Raw genomic sequence first — 17,574 nt, 5'->3', positions numbered from 1 at the left:
TTTATGCATATTAATTCCCATTTAACATATTTAAATACATTAATTTGCCATATTATTTGCCTGCATTGTGCAATCGAAATAATTTTCAGAGTGACCAACAACAAAAGCCAAGTATTATGTATAGGAAGAGACAACGCAAAAACAAGTCCGATTGGACTAGCAGACACACCTTTGTTCCTTCAACCAATAGGAGGCCAGTCTTCCATGTGATCATTTTTTACAAATTAGAGCGTCATTCTGATTTCAATCAAGGCTCGAAATCAGATCACCTGATTTTTTCGACAGGTGTGTTCCTATCCATACACGGGAGGTTTAAACATCATACATTCTAATGATGTGTTGGCCCTTGCGTAGCATGACACGGAAACTAATCCTGATCTAACATAAAACATGTACTTTAAACCTCCATTTTGTTTCCGAGGCTTTGCTCCCATGGACCTGTCTACCTTGTCGTCTGTCTCTGACAGCGTCTGTGTGCTCTGGGGCTGTGAGCTGAAGGAGACCCAGAAGAAGGTTGTCTTCGACGTAGAGGAGGATCTGCTGGAGCATCAGTTCTTCATACGAACCGTCAGTCAGCCTGCCAAACCACGCGGATCTGAGTCTGAATCCTGATCTGATTCTACTATCCATAAATACTAACCATCTGAAACGGATGTATTCATTTTGTAAATGCTTTCATCTGAACAATGTACAGAAGAGGGTGCAGCTAGGATCTCAGTCAAGCACTAAACAATCTTGAGCTGTAGCTTATCTGAAGGGATGACTGAATCTGAAAATGCTAACTGTCTCGTGTGTGGCTCTGTGCTGTTCAGATCTGCTTGAGTGCCGAGGCCACTGTGGAGATGCATGTGGTGGAGGTTAACGACAGGGTAGGCGTCTACTCCGACCTGGTGCCCATTGCCACCCTGCACCCCCTGTGCCAGCCCATGGTGAGCCTGGGGCATCTGTCATGTTTTTATCCAGATGGTTCAAAGACACGTTCCAGTCTTTCAGGTTGTCTTCCTGGGGACGATCTGGTGTGTGTCTCTTGGTGTGTGTCTTGGTGTGTGTCTTGGTGTGTGTCTTGGTGTGTGTCTTGGTGTGTGTCTTGGTGTGTGTCTTGGTGTGTGTCTTGGTGTGTGTCTTGGTGTGTCTCTTGGTGTGTCTCTTGGTGTGTCTCTTGGTGTGTGTCTTGGTGTGTGTCTTGGTGTGTGTCTTGGTGTGTGTCTTGGTGTGTGTCTTGGTGTGTGTCTTGGTGTGTGTCTTGGTGTGTGTCTTGGTGTGTGTCCTGGTGTGTGTCTTGGCGTGTGTCTTGGCGTGTGTCTTGGCGTGTCTCTTGGCGTGTCTCTTGGTGTGTCTCTTGGTGTGTGTCTCTTGGTGTGTGTCTCTTGGTGTGTCTCTTGCTGTGTGTCTTGCTGTGTGTCTTGCTGTGTGTCTTGCTGTGTGTCTTGCTGTGTGTCTTGCTGTGTGTCCTGGGGATGCCCTCATGCGTGTCCTGCTGTGTCCCCAGGTGAGCTTCAGTGGGTTTGAGCTCACGCCCCCTGTCACCTTCCAGCTTCGCTCTGGGCCTGGTCCTCTCTTCATCACGGGACAGCATGTCACCTGTACGTACCTGAGTAGAAACTGTAGATACCTGAGAAGACTGGTAGAGATGATATCACATGTACATTAGAGAATCATTAAAAGAAATGTAAGTTACTAGTGATGATACTTCATTCTTTTCTCCTCTGCTCATTGTGTCAGTATGGTCTTTGTGTATCTCGTATGACAGTGACGTTGGAAGACGAGGAGGAGTTCGAGCCAAGGAACGTGTTCACCTGGATGCAGCCCCACGGTAAGCTTTCAGAACCAGAACTCTTGGAACAAGAACATTCCGAACCTGATGGAACCTTCAAAATCTGAACCTTCAGAATCATAAACGGAATACCCAGAGTCTGAACATCAGACCTCATTCATTCATACGTAACTTATTTACTAATATTGCAATTATTTTCATTATTAAGTGTGGAGGGAAAAGTCTTGATATTTTGGCCTTTCATAGCCTAAGGAAAAGTCTTACGGTGTCTTGTGTGTTCTGCTAGTGGCTGACAAAGACATAGAACGGCTCTGGCTCTAGTCTACACCCTCTGCAGGTTAGATTCCAGAACATTCTCATCCGGACCCTTCCATCTGAATACTCTTCATTGACACCATGTGTTCCACCCTTGCTAACGTCACATCAGTGAAGTAGTTCAACCGTGCCTTTTGTTTCTCCTGTCAGGTTACAGAGGTCTCTTAACCTCCACGTTAAGACACTGTTCATCTGTCATATTAAATGCACTTTGTGATGCTAGTACTTATTTTTTCATGTATATGTGTTTAGTCTGTTTGTGTAAATCATTAAACAAAGGTAAAATGATTGGGCTTCTCTGTTTTATCTGTGGGAATCGCGGTAACACATCACTGAAAATCGTTCAGAGATCATAGTTTTTTATTAGTCATTATTCACAGAAAGTGCATTGTTACTGCAGGATTACATATTGCACGACAATAAGATGGCCACCACATTTACACTTGGGTAATCTGTCACAAAAACGTGAAAAATACTAAGCACGTTGTGAGCTAGCAGGTAGAGTAGCGGTAGTAAGGAGAAGGCATGGAAGCAGCCAGATAAACAGTGGAATAGCAGCACTGCCCCTGCTGGTCACGTACAGAACTGCAGTACGTCTCTAAAGTCACTTCAGAACGAGGCAGGTAGGACTAACGTGTTGACATTTAATAAGTGTGTACTTAGTACTGGCCCCTAGGGGGCGATCTTGCACTAAAGGAGGGTGTCCCCTACCGGAGCGCTGATGAGGAGGGAGAGGTGTGGGCCACCACGGGAGTGGTATAGAGGAAGAGGGAGGTGAAGGAGGAGGAAACATCGGCTCCAGAGACAAAGGGATTGGGAGAGGAGGATGAGAGGGAGGAGGAGGGAGGAGGAGGAGGGAGGAGGATGAGAGGGAGGAGGAGGAGAGAGAGAGGGAGGAGGAGAAGGAGGGAGGAGGAGGAGGAGGGAGGAGGATGAAAGGGAGGAGGATGAGGAGGAGAAATGCATCTCTCAGCCCCACAGACAGGAAATGGGACAGAGACAGTGGGCCTTGTTGCCAGGGGACCTGATCACCAGGTCCTTGACGATGTCAACCGTCCCAAAGAGAGGGTACAGCCTCTCTGAGAAGCTCTCGTTGTAGGTGTAGATGTGGGAGCGCGTGTCCACGTCGTAGAAGGACAGCTGGCCCTGTGCGTAGTCCAGGTGCACCCCCACCTTCCTGGGGATGAGGCCTGGGGGCAGGGCGGTGAAGGGCACCGTCAGCGCCTTGAGCTCCGTGCCTCTCTCCAGGCGCAGGCTCAGGTAGCCCGTGTCCGTGTTCAGGGACTTAAAGCCCTTCCTCAGGGCGGACTCCTTGGCCACGCCCAGGCGCCAGTCGCGCTCGCCCACCTCCACCTCCCAGTAGTGGCGCCCGGAGTTGAACCCGGCCACGCCCACCGCGCACCACCAGCCGTCGAAGCGCTCGTGGTAGTTTGGGATCTCCTTCCTCTCGAAGCCGCAGCGCATGTGCTTGTCGCCGTGGGAGATGAGGAGGTCGGGGTTGGCCGTGTTCAGGTCAAGGGTCACATCCACTGGAGAGGGAGGAGGGGGTGGAGACATCTCACGTTATGATTGTTTGTTTTCCTGCTAATGCTTCGCCATTGTCAACGTCCATATAACATCAATTGTCATATCAATAAAGCTCATTTGAATTTGATTTAATTTAATGTTAAGCGATATGCAGATAAACTTTGACTTTATGTCGATGTACAGTCGACCTAACAGGATAATATACTGTACCTGCAGCATCTGCGATCCAGTCCCACACTGTAACATAAACATTTGGTTGACATTAGACTTGGAATGTATGAAATACAAACAATATACTCTCTCACTTTCCCCGACTCTCTCCCTCTTTCTCACTGTCTTTCACTCTTTTGCCTTTTCTTTATCTGACTACCCTCCCTCCCCCTCCCCCTCTCTCTCTCTTTCTCTCTCTCTCTCACACACACACACACAATCTCTCCTCTCTATGGAAGATAGATCTCCAGGCATGTGAGCAGTTTAGCTGCCAAAACTTAAGTGCAAAACAAATGGAAATCTATGGGAGGTGAATTTGCGCCCTCCTGTGGACACAAAATGACTTAGAAGTCCCTCCTACTCTCTCTCTCTGCTCTCCCCGCTCTCTCTCTCCCCCAGGTGCCACCTACCACAGTGGGGGATGTACCGTGTGGCTCCTATCTTCTGGCTCCTCTGCTTCCATATGAGCCACTTCAGTGGGATGGCCTCCTACACACAGACACACACACATTGTAGACGGTCAGTTGTATCTGCCAGCCATGTCCAGTTTCCTTCTCCAGCATGTACCCCCCCTACCTTGTCCAGGCCCAGGCTCAGCAGAGTCATCATGACCAGCTCCATGGCAGCCAGCAGGTTGGGGGTCCGATTCCACTTCCAGGCCGACTGGAGGTCCTCCAGGGCCCGGGACACAGCCTCCCCAGGACACACGCTCTTCTATGGGGGGAGGAGGAGAGAGCAGGCAGGGGTGAGTTGTGGATGACCAGGGGATATCAGAAAGGAGGAGGATATAGATTCTCCATACGGTCAGCTTAGGGTTCTAGCAGGTCTGTATGATAAAACGGCATGATCCAGGTTGTGATCCGGTTCTACCAGTACCTCAGGCTGGGCCCGCAGATCCTTCACCCAGGTGAGGAGCACAGCCTTGGCCTTCTGCAGGTCCTTCTCCTGTTCCTCCTGGTCCTTCTCCTGTTCCTCCTGGTCCTTCTCCTGTTCCTCCTGGTCGTCCTGCTCAGTCTTCTCTGGCCAGCCAGCCGTCTGCATGGGCCTCTTCTGCAGGGAGGAGATGAGGACACAAGGAGGTGAAGACACAAGGAGGTGAGGACACAAGGAGGTGAGGACACAAGGAGGTGAAGACACAAGGAGGTGAGGACACAAGGAGGTGAAGACACAAGGAGGTGAGGACACAAGGAGGTGAAGACACAAGGAGGTGAGGACACAAGGAGGTGAGGACACAAGGAGGTGAAGACACAAGGAGGTGAGGACACAAGGAGGTGAAGACACAAGGAGGTGAGGACACAAGGTCACAAGGATAGGAGGACATAGCTGAGGAGACGATATAACAGCTACAAACTCTTATGTTAGAAAACCCAAATGTCTACGTTTGTGTCAACTACAAAAGGTTCTGTCACAACCAGGCCAGCACCTTGCTCTCCATCACGGAAGCCCATTCCAGGATGAAGGCCTGGCAGAGAGGGGTTGGCCAGGTGTCTTCCAGGCTCCAGATGTGTCCCAGCACCTCTGTATTCTACACACACACACACACATAAACACACACAGGGAGAAAACACACGCAAAATCAATTCACTCTGTCCATCAGGCAATGATGAAAGACTTCCAGATCTTCAGGTCTGTTGTATATACTGTATCATACTACAGAACAGAGTAGTTTGTATTTCCAGTTGAGTTGATCCTGTCTGTGCGTGTGTGTGTACCTGGCAGACACGGGCAAGGTCTCTGGCCAGCTCCACGATGAACAGCTGGTTCTCCTCCAGGGGCTCTCTCTTCTCATTCTTTGCCCGTTTGCGCGACTCCTGAAGATACACGAGGGTAAGGTGCTTATCAGAAGACGACAGAGGTAGAGAGGAGAGAGATAGGAGGGACTACAGGAGGAAGTGGACTGGATAGAACGGGAGATTTAACAAGATCTTTCAACTAAGGTCAGAGGGGAGAGGAAAGGAACCAACCAGATTCACATCCTGCCCCTCCTGTGAACAGCGGAGTCCCCCTTCCACCCCCTCATCCGATCTCTCTGGAACGCTCCCTCTCTTTCTAACTCTCCCTGTCTCTCTCTCTCCTTTCTGTCTCTTTCCCACCCTTCTCCCTCTCTCTGTCTGCCACTCATCCCCCCATCACCCATCTCCCCCTTAGCAGCTATTCATCTCCACAACAACACAGACTTATTTACAAGTCTCTCCAATTCCAGAAAGCCTGCATGTTGTTTGATTTGAAACCAAGATGCAGTTTTAAATTATTCTAATGAGGCATGTGAGGTCTAAAAGCATGTGACTCCAGTCCTCCACTTTGGTCTCACGTTCGTGTTGTTCTGCGATAGGATCAGGCCGACTCAGCCGGAAAACATGCGCACCCAAAACACATGCAGCTGTCTGCCTGTGTATGACTACAGATCAAGCAGGCTGCGCCCTACCTTGAGCTTGGCTGTTATGTTCTTGGCCGGCTCAACTATGAAGTGGAAACACTGCATCATCCTGAAGGCTGTGGTGTTGGAGGGGTCTTGGTGGTGCTGGAGGGGTCCTGGTTGGTGGTGCTGGAGGGGTCCTGGTTGGTGGTGCTGGAGGGGTCCTGGTTGGTGGTGCTGGAGGGGTCCTGGTTGGTGGTGCTGGAGGGGTCCTGGTTGGTGGTGCTGGAGTGGTCTTGGTGGGATGACACAGGAGGGAGGGGGGGTCAAAACTCCTACAGGTACTCTCTTGCACTTTTGAGGTTCATGCTATTTAATTTGTTTGACTACATTCTCTTATGTTTCTTCCCATTGGCAGTTATTTGCTTTTCACAATGTATGCTTCATGTTTTGGCTACCCGCAATGTTTTGGGGGCTATCTCGTTGTTTATGATAATTGACCTATGCACTTTTGTAAAGCTCTCTCTTGGAAGTCGCTTTGGATAAAAGCGTCAATGAATAAATGTAAATTATGTAAAAGATGAACTCAGCCTGACAGAGACTAACTGACTAAATCATATTCAGCCTGGCTAGTCTGGAGAAATAACTAGCCTCAACCATTAACAGATTGTTACATAGCCTTAAGGAACTGTTGTCTTCTCTGTCCTCTGAACAGTAATTTACTAGTTTCCAAGCTGTTAGTGCTGCCCTTGGTGTGTGAACAAAAACACAATCACCCTGTCACCCAAGACCAGGATGTGCACATGTTGATGTACTGGTGCTGTTGTCAATCATTAAACACCAGGATGAAGGAGACACACATTTTTCCATAACAGCACAGGAGATACTATCTACTTCTCTATACACACAGATACAGAAACACACACTCACAAACCTAGACACACTCCACTAACACAACACTTATCACACACACAAAGACTCCTTGGTCCAGGGCTGCTGTGTTGTTACTAGCAGGATGTGACACGTGAGGATAGTCAGTGTGCCTCTGGGCTGCAGCCGGATTAGACTGCAGAGCTTCCAAACAGGGTTTACAGTTCCTCTACAGTAGACATCCCTTTAAACCACACAACAGCACGCACTTCAAAGAGAATTAACCAGCCCGAAATAACAAACCATCTGTAGCTGAATGCAGGACATGAGTTCTGTACCCAAGATATCGATTGTGTTCGGACCACTCCAACTCAAAACAATGAAATTCGGTTAGAACATTTTCCCTCAAAATCCTACCATTGGATTATTGGATTATTATGGGCCTTGCTCCGATTCGTGTTTCTAACCAAAATCACACATCCAGCAGACAACTTTAATTATAAGCAATTTTCACGAAGGGACACATTAACGGGGAACAATGTATAGGCCTACATTAACGGTTAAAAGATAAAGCCAGCATGCACACTAACAAAAATAAGGTGTTTTCTTTCTAAGATCCTCATATATTACCACTTGCTGTATTAATTCCCGCAATGGCACATTTGTCGTATGGCAGTGCTGAGTGAAGCAAAATAACAATAACTGCCTGCCTGAGGGACAGAACAGGGAAATGTTATAACATTACCCTGTTATGTCATGTTACCCATAGAAATTAATCTCTCAGTGAGAAACCTAGCATTACTAGACATTACAGAACTAGTCATTTAAAGTGAATATCTTTGTTAATATCTTGATTTATATTTGAAGACTTCGAAGGCTTCACCTGTGGGTGAAAGCGTGACGCAGCAGACTCCTGACCCAGTTTCGTGTTTTGCGCACCGCACCAGGTAACCGTACGTCGCTCCTGTGACTTTGCGGTATAGCTGCGATACACACCGAGCTGGCGCTGTTAATATTAATGAGGCAAATACCCTTGGCTGACATTGCGAAACGTCGAATCAACATTTTTTTTTGCATATTGACATTTCGACATGGACAATGGAATGCTTTGCATGCAGCGACGTTAAATTTGTTGCGATGTAGCATTTCTTTTTTAATTTTCTGTTTTATAAGTTTAAATAAAATCACACGACACCTGGCTTATTACAAACCTGCACGACTCACCTTGTGCAGTTGAGGAGCAGGTTCTTTGGTATGATTGAGCCACTTGTGAAGATTTCCACCGCTATGATTCAGTCGATGGTCTGCATGCTGCAGTATGACTGACCCTGTTTACATACAACACTGCCGTGTGGTCGAAGATTGTTCGTCCGTTTCCGTGTGTATGGAATCTGACCGAAGACGGACCAAGCGGGCAGCCATGTTTGTTGTGTATTGAGCCACTGCGACCCAGAGCCATATGGTTCTGCTGCAAACCACTGGCAGACTTTTGTTTTATTTTTTTTACTGCGTACCTAACGTAAATAGATACACGTGTTTCGGATATATGACATATTCCAAACTCCACTAACAAGGACAGATACATCAGGGCACTTTGCGGAGATTTAATGACCTGAAGGGCTTTGTTGAATAAACACTAAAACACTTTCACTGTTTGCGCTGCTTCTATATAATCTGACAGTTGATCAGAAAGTAATTCTAGTTCAAACAAAGCAGCAGCTCTGTCTCCAGGCTCCAGTAGTTTCTGATGAACACTAACACAGCATGCCTAATGAGCTACCTAGTCTCAGACATGAGAGAGGAAGGTCAGGACTCACAACCTCTGCACTCAATGATCCACCATTCGACAGATCAAGTGACCCCCGCGCGACCCCCAAACTTGCCTAATGAACAACACAAGGCCTATCTGGAATTGTATCCTTCTAACGGAACGGATGAGAGATTAGCAGCGAACAGTTGCGTCTGTTGTCTCTGTGAGTGAGGGCTAATAGGGATGTTCTGGTGGTTAGGGTTAGTGTTCCTCTGTGAGGGGACTGTGAGTACTCTGTCCGGTTCTTCCTCCAGGCAGATTCCAGCTGTGGAACCCAGCTGTGGAACCCAGCGGTGAGAGACTTAGGAAACTCTGTCCTTAGACGTCCATGCCCTCTCTCACCCTCCTCTTGTGACTTCAATATAATGATGTCAATTGTTGAAAGTAGGGAGTAGGGGGTGTCTGTGATGTCGCTATGTAGAAAAGTGTCAACTATATTGATTAAGAGATAAAACCAGATAAAGCCCCTGCTCTTCCCTAAGTGTCCAGCAGATGGCAGAGATCTGCCTCTCAAGGTCTGGCATGTTCTTCCCTCATGTCTTGCTGTTGAGAGACAATAAACTGTCTGGAAAAATGGGTTTACAACCAACAAGACGTTTTATTTACATGTAACTGTAACTGAGAACTTAATGTGTGTGCCTGGTTTACAGAAGCCATCAGAAGCCATCAAGTTTGACAAGTCGTGACATACATTAAATCTGTTAGTATTTCTGTTCTACACAGTAGGCAGCTCAGATCTGATCACAGATTCAGCTGCCCGGAGGACAGATTCAGCTGCCCGGAGGACAGATTCAGCTGCCCGGAGGACAGATTCAGCTGCCCGGAGGACAGATTCAGCTGCCTGGAGGAACCTGGAGGCAAACTTTTGGCACGGAAAGAGTAGAACCACTCTTGATAGACACAAACATACATTTCTAAATCAACTGTTGATTTTTCTGTTTCTCGAGGAATGCAGTTCAAGATCTGACAAACGTTAAAAAATAAAAATAAAAACAACATTCATTAAAATAATTCGCTCCCTTTTTGACAGTATTTTCTATGGCAGTAGGTGGACCAGCCACCTCAGGGAGACAGGCAGACAGACAGACAGACAGACAGACAGACAGACAGGCAGACAGACAGGCAGACAGACAGGCAGACAGATACACAGGCAGGAGGGTGTAGGGCAGTGTAGTTTCCATGTACTACCTGGGCCAATCACTGTCTCCAAATACAGTCGAAAACACAGCTGCCCTGATTGAACTCACCCAGTGCAAATAAACCAATGGATCACTTGTACAAGTGGTCGACTATGAACCGAATCAAATGCACCCAAAGTCATTAGCCTGATGTCATGAACCCAGGCCCTGTATTCATACAGGGAGAGGGCCGTCATGGGGCGAGGGGGTCAGCGTGGGCCTGCCGGGCAGGGCGTCAGGCTCCGTGTCTGGGTCTTCTGGGGGGGGGAGGTGGGCGGCTTCCACATCGTAGGAAGCCTCCATGGACTGGCGGACGCTCTCCTCGTAGGTGGGAGGGGCCTGGGGGGGAGGAGGGGGGAGGGAGTTAGAGGACAGGAATAGAAGAGGGAGAGTGATGGAGAAGAGGAGAGGAAAGCGGAGGGTAGTCACGTGGTCCATTCTTAACTCTGGGTTCCACTTACCCAGCTTAATAAACCTGACTCAATCAGATGTTTAGAGCTGCCCTGGTCCTGGTACTGTGTGCTGCACTGTGGCAAGCATCCGCACAGTGCGGCCAGATATCAATATCACATTACTGAGACACAGATAGCATGCTAACCCTAACTGGAAAATCCGGCATGATACATGATATCTAGAGATCAGAACAATGAGAATAGATCTATGTTGTCTGTCTTTACATGGGCTCCTGAATGCAACTGACTGACTAACTGAAAGGACTGGCTAGCTGGCTGGTTTACTGGCTGGCTGAGTTCCTGGCTGTCTAACAAGTTGGTATTCAGAATGAGTGTAGAGCGTGATGTAGGGACAGGGTAAACAATGTTATTTAATAAAGGATCATAAAGGACTTTGTGTGAGTGTGTGTGTGTGTGTGTGAGAGTGTGTGTGAGTGTGTAGAGGAGGGGGCAGGGGAGAGAGCGAGGAAAACACAAAGCTACATTCTTCTCCAGTATTTACATTCTGGATGCTGCGAGCCTTAATTATATTTGACATGCCTTGTCTCATTATCCTGTTAGCCCGGGCGTAAGTCAACCGCTTCGCCCGGCCCACGATCGACACCCCAGGAGGACCATAACACCCCCCCCCCCCCCCCACCAACAACCCCCCCCCCCCCGAGGAGGAGGGGGGGGGTTGTTGGTGGGGGGGGGGGGGGGGGGGGGGACAGAAGGACCAGTGCTGCTCGGCCCCTCAGTCTCACCTCAGTGATGTCAGAGGAGTTGAGTCCGAAGCGGTCCGCTATCATCATGTGGATGTGTCTCTGCCGATCCTTCTTCCTCACGCTCTCGTAGGACGGCAGGCGAGGGAGAGAGTCCTCCAGGGGAGGCAGCCGGTAGCTGGAGGGCAGGCCCACGTAGAACAGCTGGCCTGGCTGGAACACACACACACACACAGTGATACATACACACACACACACACACAGTTGGGAAGTGAGATATGTGTCTGGTAAAGCTTTGGTCCTTCAGGTTTCTGCAGAGACGTTTGGATGAGAAAGTGTGTGTATGTATCACTGTGTGTGTGTGTGTGTGTATGTATCACTGTGTGTGTGTGTGTTTCGTACCGGCGCGTTGTCCCCCATGATGCTGTGAGTGTGTTCCAGACAGGGGGAGCCCACTAAGGTCTGCCTGCTGCTGTAGTACTGAGGAGGTACTTCCTGGAGACAAGAGCAGGCACAGATCAGTGTGTGTCTGAGTTTATACACGTGTGTGTGTGAGTGTGTGTGAGAGTGTTTGAAAGAGAGAGAGACAGGATGAGAGAGTGTGACAGGAAGAGAGAGGTGGGAGAGAGGCAGAGAGAGAGAGAGAGATTTGAGGTTGTCAGCAGTGATCGTGGGGGAGCCTGGTAGAGTTAAAAGCAGTGAACACCACTGTCTAACTTACGACTATGTGATCAGTGACGGAGGGGTTCCCCTGTCCCTCTCCATGTTCCTCATGTTCTCCCCGACTTCCCAATGAGCTAAGAACCCCCTAACTTCAGCCTAATTGGGCAGTGTTCACGCCTTATTTAACTCAGGCTGCCGCCACCTTCAGCAGTACCATAAATTACCCAGCCAGAGAAACGACCTCTCGTTTCCCAAACCAGGACCGCCCCACCTCTCCCAGGACTGCACCCCCCCCCCCCTCCCCCTTGCCAGAACATCTCCCCTTCTAACCAGCAGCCCCCCCCCCCCCCCCCCCCCCCCACCCCAGACCAGAGCAGTCGGGGGACCTCCCTTCTCTGCCGGAAAACTAGGTGATTACCTCTGCTTCTAAAAGAGTGTCTTTGTGTGTGTGTGTGTGTGTGTGTGTGTGTGAACAATGGCAGGATCCCTGCTGTGTCACCAGTGCTGCCCAGGGCAACAAAACACCCCCCTCCCCCCTCCCCCAGCCTCCTCCTCTTGTGAGCGCTGCAGGTAGTGAGATTAACGAGCGTGCTTCACAAAACTTTACTACCCTCCCGCGTCATTATGGCAACAAAGTCAATTAGCCATCTGACTGAGGGGCGGAATCAGGAACGCGGTGATCACCAAGCCATTTACAGCATCTGTAATCTCTATGAGGCTAATCTGGATTGGGGGATTACCAATAAAAAAAAATTGTCATTTCGAATTGAGATGTTTTTATCCAAAACATGTACAACATGCATTTAGAAAGGAAAAGATGGCAGCAAACAAACAGAATAATACAGAATTTCAGTGATAAGAGTCAAGTAACAATCTGTGTTTAATAGATACATCGTAAAGTATCCAACCTAAAATGACAGAGTACAACGTGGGATTAGGAGGATAATGTCTTCCATAATCCAGCCAAGTGTCTGAGAGACAGTAAGTGACATTAACAGACCGGTGCCGTCACCTGATTCCTGAAACATTCATCTCTGTCTCGTCTGAACTGTGACATCACTCGCACTCTTCGACCTTTGACCCCTGGTGCCGACCCCTTGCAGGATGTGGCCAAATGAGACGCCACAGAAATGGTGATGTCAAAGGTCACCTACTCTCGCTGCACAACTCTCTCTCTCTCTTACTCTCTCTCTCTCTTCTAAGGAGAGAAGAAGAAAATCAGAGTCCCCAGGGGAGAAATAGAGGGAGAGTTTCTTTGTTATCAGGTTCAGATCCAGCCCCTGTGTGAAAGAGCACCAGCGTGTTAAATCAGGTCTGAGGTCGGGGGAGGGCCCGGGCTTCAGAGGGGCCGCTTCCAGCTCGGGGACCTGGAGGACAGCTTTTGTCCCCGGGTCCCTCCACACCGAGTCCCCCACAGGCCCCACACCCAGACGCCATTCAGGAGCCAAACTGGAGCAGGGAAAGGTATGCAGCTACGACTCACTGACAGAAGAGAGGGATGAGATAAGAAGTGGGAGAAAGAGGGGGGGGGGGGGGTGAAAGGGAAGGGTGTCTGAGAGAGAGAGAGAGAGAGAGAGAGAGAGAGAGAGAGAGAGAGAGAGAGAGAGAGAGAGAGAGAGAGAGAGCAAGGGAATGAGACAGGGGGAGAGGAAGAGAGAGAGAGAGCAGGGGCATGAGACAGGGGGAAGAGAGAGAGAGAGCGAGAGCGAGAGAGAGAGATAGAGAAAGAGAGAGATAGAGAGAGAGAGAGAGAGAGAGAGAGAAGAGAGAGCAAGGGAATGAGACAGGGGGAGAGGAAGAGAGAGAGAGAGAGCAGGGGCATGAGACAGGGGGAAGAGAGAGAGGGACTCTGCGCCCTGTGGACTCATGAGAGTGAGCCACCTACAGAGGTTACAAACAACAAGGGTTTCCATGTGGGTTCCATGTTGATGTGACGTGTTGTTGATATGTGTGTGTGTGTGTCCAGGAACAACACACACCACCTTCATTCTCAGAGACAGTGATGTCATCACAAAGCCACAATACATCACTCCGAGTGCGAGTTCACTGCTAGTTTTGCGTTCATCACTTCTCTGAAACTCTAGTTAGGCAAACACAGCCACAGGTGACTGAGCACCCTCACACACACACAAACCCCAGCTCCGTGTCACCTCCTGAGCTGTCGAAGGTCACCTCCGTGCGACATTGTTTACGCTGGGTGTCAACGTGAATCTTTATGTTTACATATGTCCTCCTGTGTTTGCCATGCAGGCCTCATGCTCAGGCTGGAGCTATGTTTAGACACCGAGGAGGCCATGGTGCTGTCTGATCCCCCATTCAGGGCTGGGGGGGCGGGGTGCGGCGGGGGGGGGGGGGGGGGGGGGGGGGGGGGGGTCAATATCTCTTGCTCCGCTGAAGCTGGAGCTAAATATAGCAGAGCTGATCGGAGTGTTTCCTGTTTCCTTTGCTCTCCTGAGGATCCCCGACTGAGATATCAGAGACCCAACACTGCCCTCGGACCAGGAGCCCGCCTCACGACTTGGTCTAATGGCAGACCCGAGGGCCTGATGAGCAGAGACCAGGGTTAGACCCCCGCAACATACACGCAGCATGCCCCCTTGCCCCTCACGTCCAATCCCCCACCCCTTAACACTGCAACCCTGGACAGGAAGAGGAAATCAGGGTGATGGAAAGAGATGGCGAGTGACAGTTTCTACTTCCTGTCCACTACTTCCTGTGTCGTGTTGTCCCCCTGAACACACATGGACTGTTGTGAGGTCTAACCGTAACCAATGGAGCGCGCAAGAGAGTGTCAGAGAGAGAAATTACTGAAAGAAAGACAGAAAGAAATAATTAACAAAAGAAAGAAAAAAGAATGAAAGAAAAGGATTAATAGGAGAGATGCACATCTGATGCTAATTCCATCAATGCAAATCTCTGGTCTCACCCTCGGTGATCATATCACATTAACTCTGAGTCTCTTCCCACACCCATGCTAATTGAGTCTGACATCTCTCTAGAGCGCTACTGTGATTTTGCATGCTGTTTCTGGCCTTGGTCACTAGCTTTAGCCTTATCAGTATTGTGTAAAACTGTTTCGCAAATCTGTGCTTTGTATGAGTTTCTCTCCCTTTGGCCACAGTGAACTCTGTTAGAATGAATCTGGTTTTAGTCAGACTTCTTGTGGGACAGAGATAATGGTCAAAACAGTAAAACAAATAAGCTGTTTTACAAATCCTAAACGATTTCCCTTTGTTTGACTGTGGCTTAACACAGCTATACAATCATATATTTCTCTGCCTGTGGTGCAAACTTCCTGCTTGGGTATTAAATGTGTTATGGTTTGTAGTGAAGGTAAACCAGGTATGATTTATTTTGGCTAAGCAGCACAGTTTCAAAAACGTGTTCACCATCATCTATCAGGGGTGTCAGGTGGCTGAGCGGTGAGGGAGTCGGGCTAGTAATCAGGAGGTTGCCAGTTCGATTCCCAGTCATGCCAAATGACGTTGTGTCCTTGGGCAAGGCACTTCACCCTACTTGCCTCGGGGGGAATGTCCCTGTACTTACTTAGTCGCTCTGGATAAGAGCGTCTGCTAAATGACTAAATGTAAATGTAAATCTAACAGAATACTACAATGTGTGAAATGTTTGTAATCTGTACACAGAGAGTTCTAGAGTGGAAGCATATCTTCGTGTACACAGAGTTCTACATTGGAGAGTTCTAGAGGAGGACAATTTCTTCATGTGAACAGAGAGTTCTAAGATGGAAAGTTCTAGAGTGGAACCATATCTTCGTGTAAACAGAGAGTTCTATAGTGGAACCATATATTTGTGTAAACAGAGAGTTCTAGAGTGGAACCATATCTTTGTGTAAACAGAGAGTTCTAGGGTGGAACCATATCTTCGTGTAAACAGAGAGTTCTATAGTGGAACCATATCTTTGTGTAAACAGAGAGTTCTAGAGGGGAAGCGTACCATATCTCCATGTGAGGCCTGGTAGGATCGGGCCCTGCAGCACAGCGGGTCCTTCCTGTAGACAATCGCCAACAGCACCACCACCACCACGAAGAACACGATGGAAGAAACTAGAGAACCAAGAAAGAAGGGAGGAGAGGCGAGAGAAAAGGACAACAACAATGTTAACAGAGAGGTGATCAGCCTTTTGGCTGGCAGGGTTGGTTTCCATGACGATCCCTGTCCCCATGAGAGACAGACTGAGGAGGGCACAGATTGAGGCTGAGTTTTCCCCTGCCTTCTCTGAGGGTTTAAGTTGTTTATCGTTACTGATCTGTGGGTAACTGGGAAGTCCTTTGTGATGTTGCTTGTAAGAAACGCTTTATAATGTTGTTAGGAGTTAGATCTGGAGAGAACTGGTACTGATGAACACCAGGGACATCAAAACCATGAAATGCCTGTTGACAAGTGTGTAATCAATAATTATGTGAGGTAGTCTCTTTCCATTCTCTCATTCAGTAAAATACATATTGTTGATTTATGATAAGAGGGGTGGGTGTCAATTTGTTTTACACAGTTTATGTTCTTTCAACCAAGCACTGTACTTCCAATTTGATACGTCCTGTGCTGTTTAGTTCCAATGGAACTAGTCTCGGCTTTTATCATATCATATTAGATAACGGTTAATATGAGAAGAGATTGTATGAAAAACACTTCAGTTTAATTTGATAAGCAAATAGCTGACAGGAGCCTAATCTGAGTTCCGGTAAATAAATGTAATACTTCGTCCTTATCTTATCACCTCTGTTTGCATTGAGAGGGAAATAAACCTCTACGTTTTCCAACTGCCTACTACGTTTTCCAAATACATGTTTCTCTACACGTCTTCAGTTATCTCTATGTCGTATCGGCCAATTAGTTGTTGTTAGTAGTTGTTACAACAGAAACATTTTCTGTAAAAATGTACTGCTTTATTTTAACCTGTTTATTCAGACTACATACGATTAGTGAGCATTTAAATATTCTGCACAAATTTCAACACCATTACAATATAATAAGTATCTTATTGATCAACTTACACGAAGCAACGATGATCGTGAGCTGATCGGATCTGAGCGAAGGAGTAGTGGTATTGCCGGTGGACATTTCTGATTAATTCTGTCGTATTGTCAACCCTTCAGCCTTTGACAAAAACTCTGTTCTGTTATTGAGAAGTGAGAAGTAGTAGCCTATGTTGCGCCGTTATTCCCTGTCCCGTTACCGTCACAGCGAGACATGCGAGTGCAGTGTGCTCCGTCCGAAAGTCGGATCTGACTATCTCGATGAACATGCCTCAGTATTTGAGTCCTGACGCTCTCCCACTCGCTGTCGCTCTCTCCAATCCCGTGACGTTGCCGCTGGGGACACCAGAAATTGATGACAAACGCGTGTAGTCACCAAATGGGTAAATTTTCATGCATAGCCTACTATCTGGTCACGTTGGCCCGGCCTCTAGCATCGCTCAAACTTAGCAACTTTTACATCCCAGCTGGTTACTGTAGCTAGTCTACTTGTAAGCAAAACAAAAATCCAGGTGTTTCAATCGACCAGTTTTACGAAGAAATATTTTAACAGACTTTGGTCTTTCTCTGATTAACTGGGACTCCTATCGAACACACCAGCTAAATCCCAAAATGTGTGAAGGCAATAACTTTGTAAAATGATTGTCTTTGTTGATGGAAATCCCGATAGGATTCAGACCAGCTCCAGGCAGTCTTTGCATTTCTCGGTGGAGTTGCTGGTTAC

At 48.1% G+C, this 17,574-nt stretch overlaps 3 protein-coding genes across 7 annotated transcripts; 1 reads left to right on the top strand and 2 right to left on the bottom strand.

Moving 5' to 3' along the window:
* The first annotated feature begins 277 nt into the window (after positions 1–277).
* Positions 278–2,362, top strand: npm2a (nucleophosmin/nucleoplasmin, 2a). Of its 4 annotated transcripts, none has more exons than XM_067233500.1 (6): positions 278–285; positions 422–567; positions 813–929; positions 1,490–1,583; positions 1,751–1,813; positions 2,061–2,362. In XM_067233500.1, the coding sequence occupies exons 2-6, from the start codon at positions 433–435 to the stop codon at positions 2,093–2,095; spliced, it is 444 nt and encodes a 147-aa protein (XP_067089601.1). In that variant the 5' UTR covers positions 278–285; positions 422–432; the 3' UTR covers positions 2,096–2,362. The 4 variants fall into 4 exon arrangements, with proteins under 4 accessions (XP_067089601.1, XP_067089599.1, XP_067089600.1 ...); XM_067233498.1 differs by lacking the exon at positions 278–285 and having other exon boundaries at positions 350–567; positions 2,061–2,111; positions 2,240–2,362; XM_067233499.1 differs by lacking the exon at positions 278–285 and having other exon boundaries at positions 350–567; positions 2,112–2,362.
* Positions 2,363–2,972: 610 nt separating this feature from the next.
* Positions 2,973–8,377, bottom strand: LOC136940850 (butyrophilin subfamily 1 member A1-like). 2 transcript variants are annotated; one of them, XM_067233173.1, is made up of 10 exons: positions 8,277–8,377; positions 6,434–6,477; positions 6,252–6,357; positions 5,539–5,637; positions 5,250–5,351; positions 4,703–4,876; positions 4,403–4,540; positions 4,237–4,315; positions 3,827–3,853; positions 2,973–3,618 (listed from the first exon to the last, which is right to left on the bottom strand). In XM_067233173.1, exons 3-10 carry the CDS (start codon positions 6,309–6,311, stop codon positions 3,059–3,061), a joined length of 1,239 nt encoding a protein of 412 aa, XP_067089274.1. In that variant the 5' UTR covers positions 6,312–6,357; positions 6,434–6,477; positions 8,277–8,377; the 3' UTR covers positions 2,973–3,058. The 2 variants fall into 2 exon arrangements, with proteins under 2 accessions (XP_067089274.1, XP_067089275.1); XM_067233174.1 differs by having other exon boundaries at positions 6,252–6,477; positions 8,277–8,342.
* A 1,656-nt stretch (positions 8,378–10,033) lies between these two features.
* On the bottom strand, positions 10,034–17,069 carry si:ch73-364h19.1 (uncharacterized). The gene is made up of 5 exons (XM_067233578.1): positions 16,869–17,069; positions 15,811–15,920; positions 11,596–11,688; positions 11,236–11,406; positions 10,034–10,379 (listed from the first exon to the last, which is right to left on the bottom strand). The coding sequence occupies exons 1-5, from the start codon at positions 16,933–16,935 to the stop codon at positions 10,215–10,217; spliced, it is 606 nt and encodes a 201-aa protein (XP_067089679.1). The 5' UTR covers positions 16,936–17,069; the 3' UTR covers positions 10,034–10,214.
* Positions 17,070–17,574: the final 505 nt, after the last annotated feature.

Source organism: Osmerus mordax, chromosome 3 (genome assembly GCF_038355195.1).
Source record: "Osmerus mordax isolate fOsmMor3 chromosome 3, fOsmMor3.pri, whole genome shotgun sequence".
In the NCBI taxonomy this organism is placed as follows: domain Eukaryota; kingdom Metazoa; phylum Chordata; class Actinopteri; order Osmeriformes; family Osmeridae; genus Osmerus; species Osmerus mordax.
This window is presented reverse-complemented; position numbering and strand designations above follow the sequence as displayed.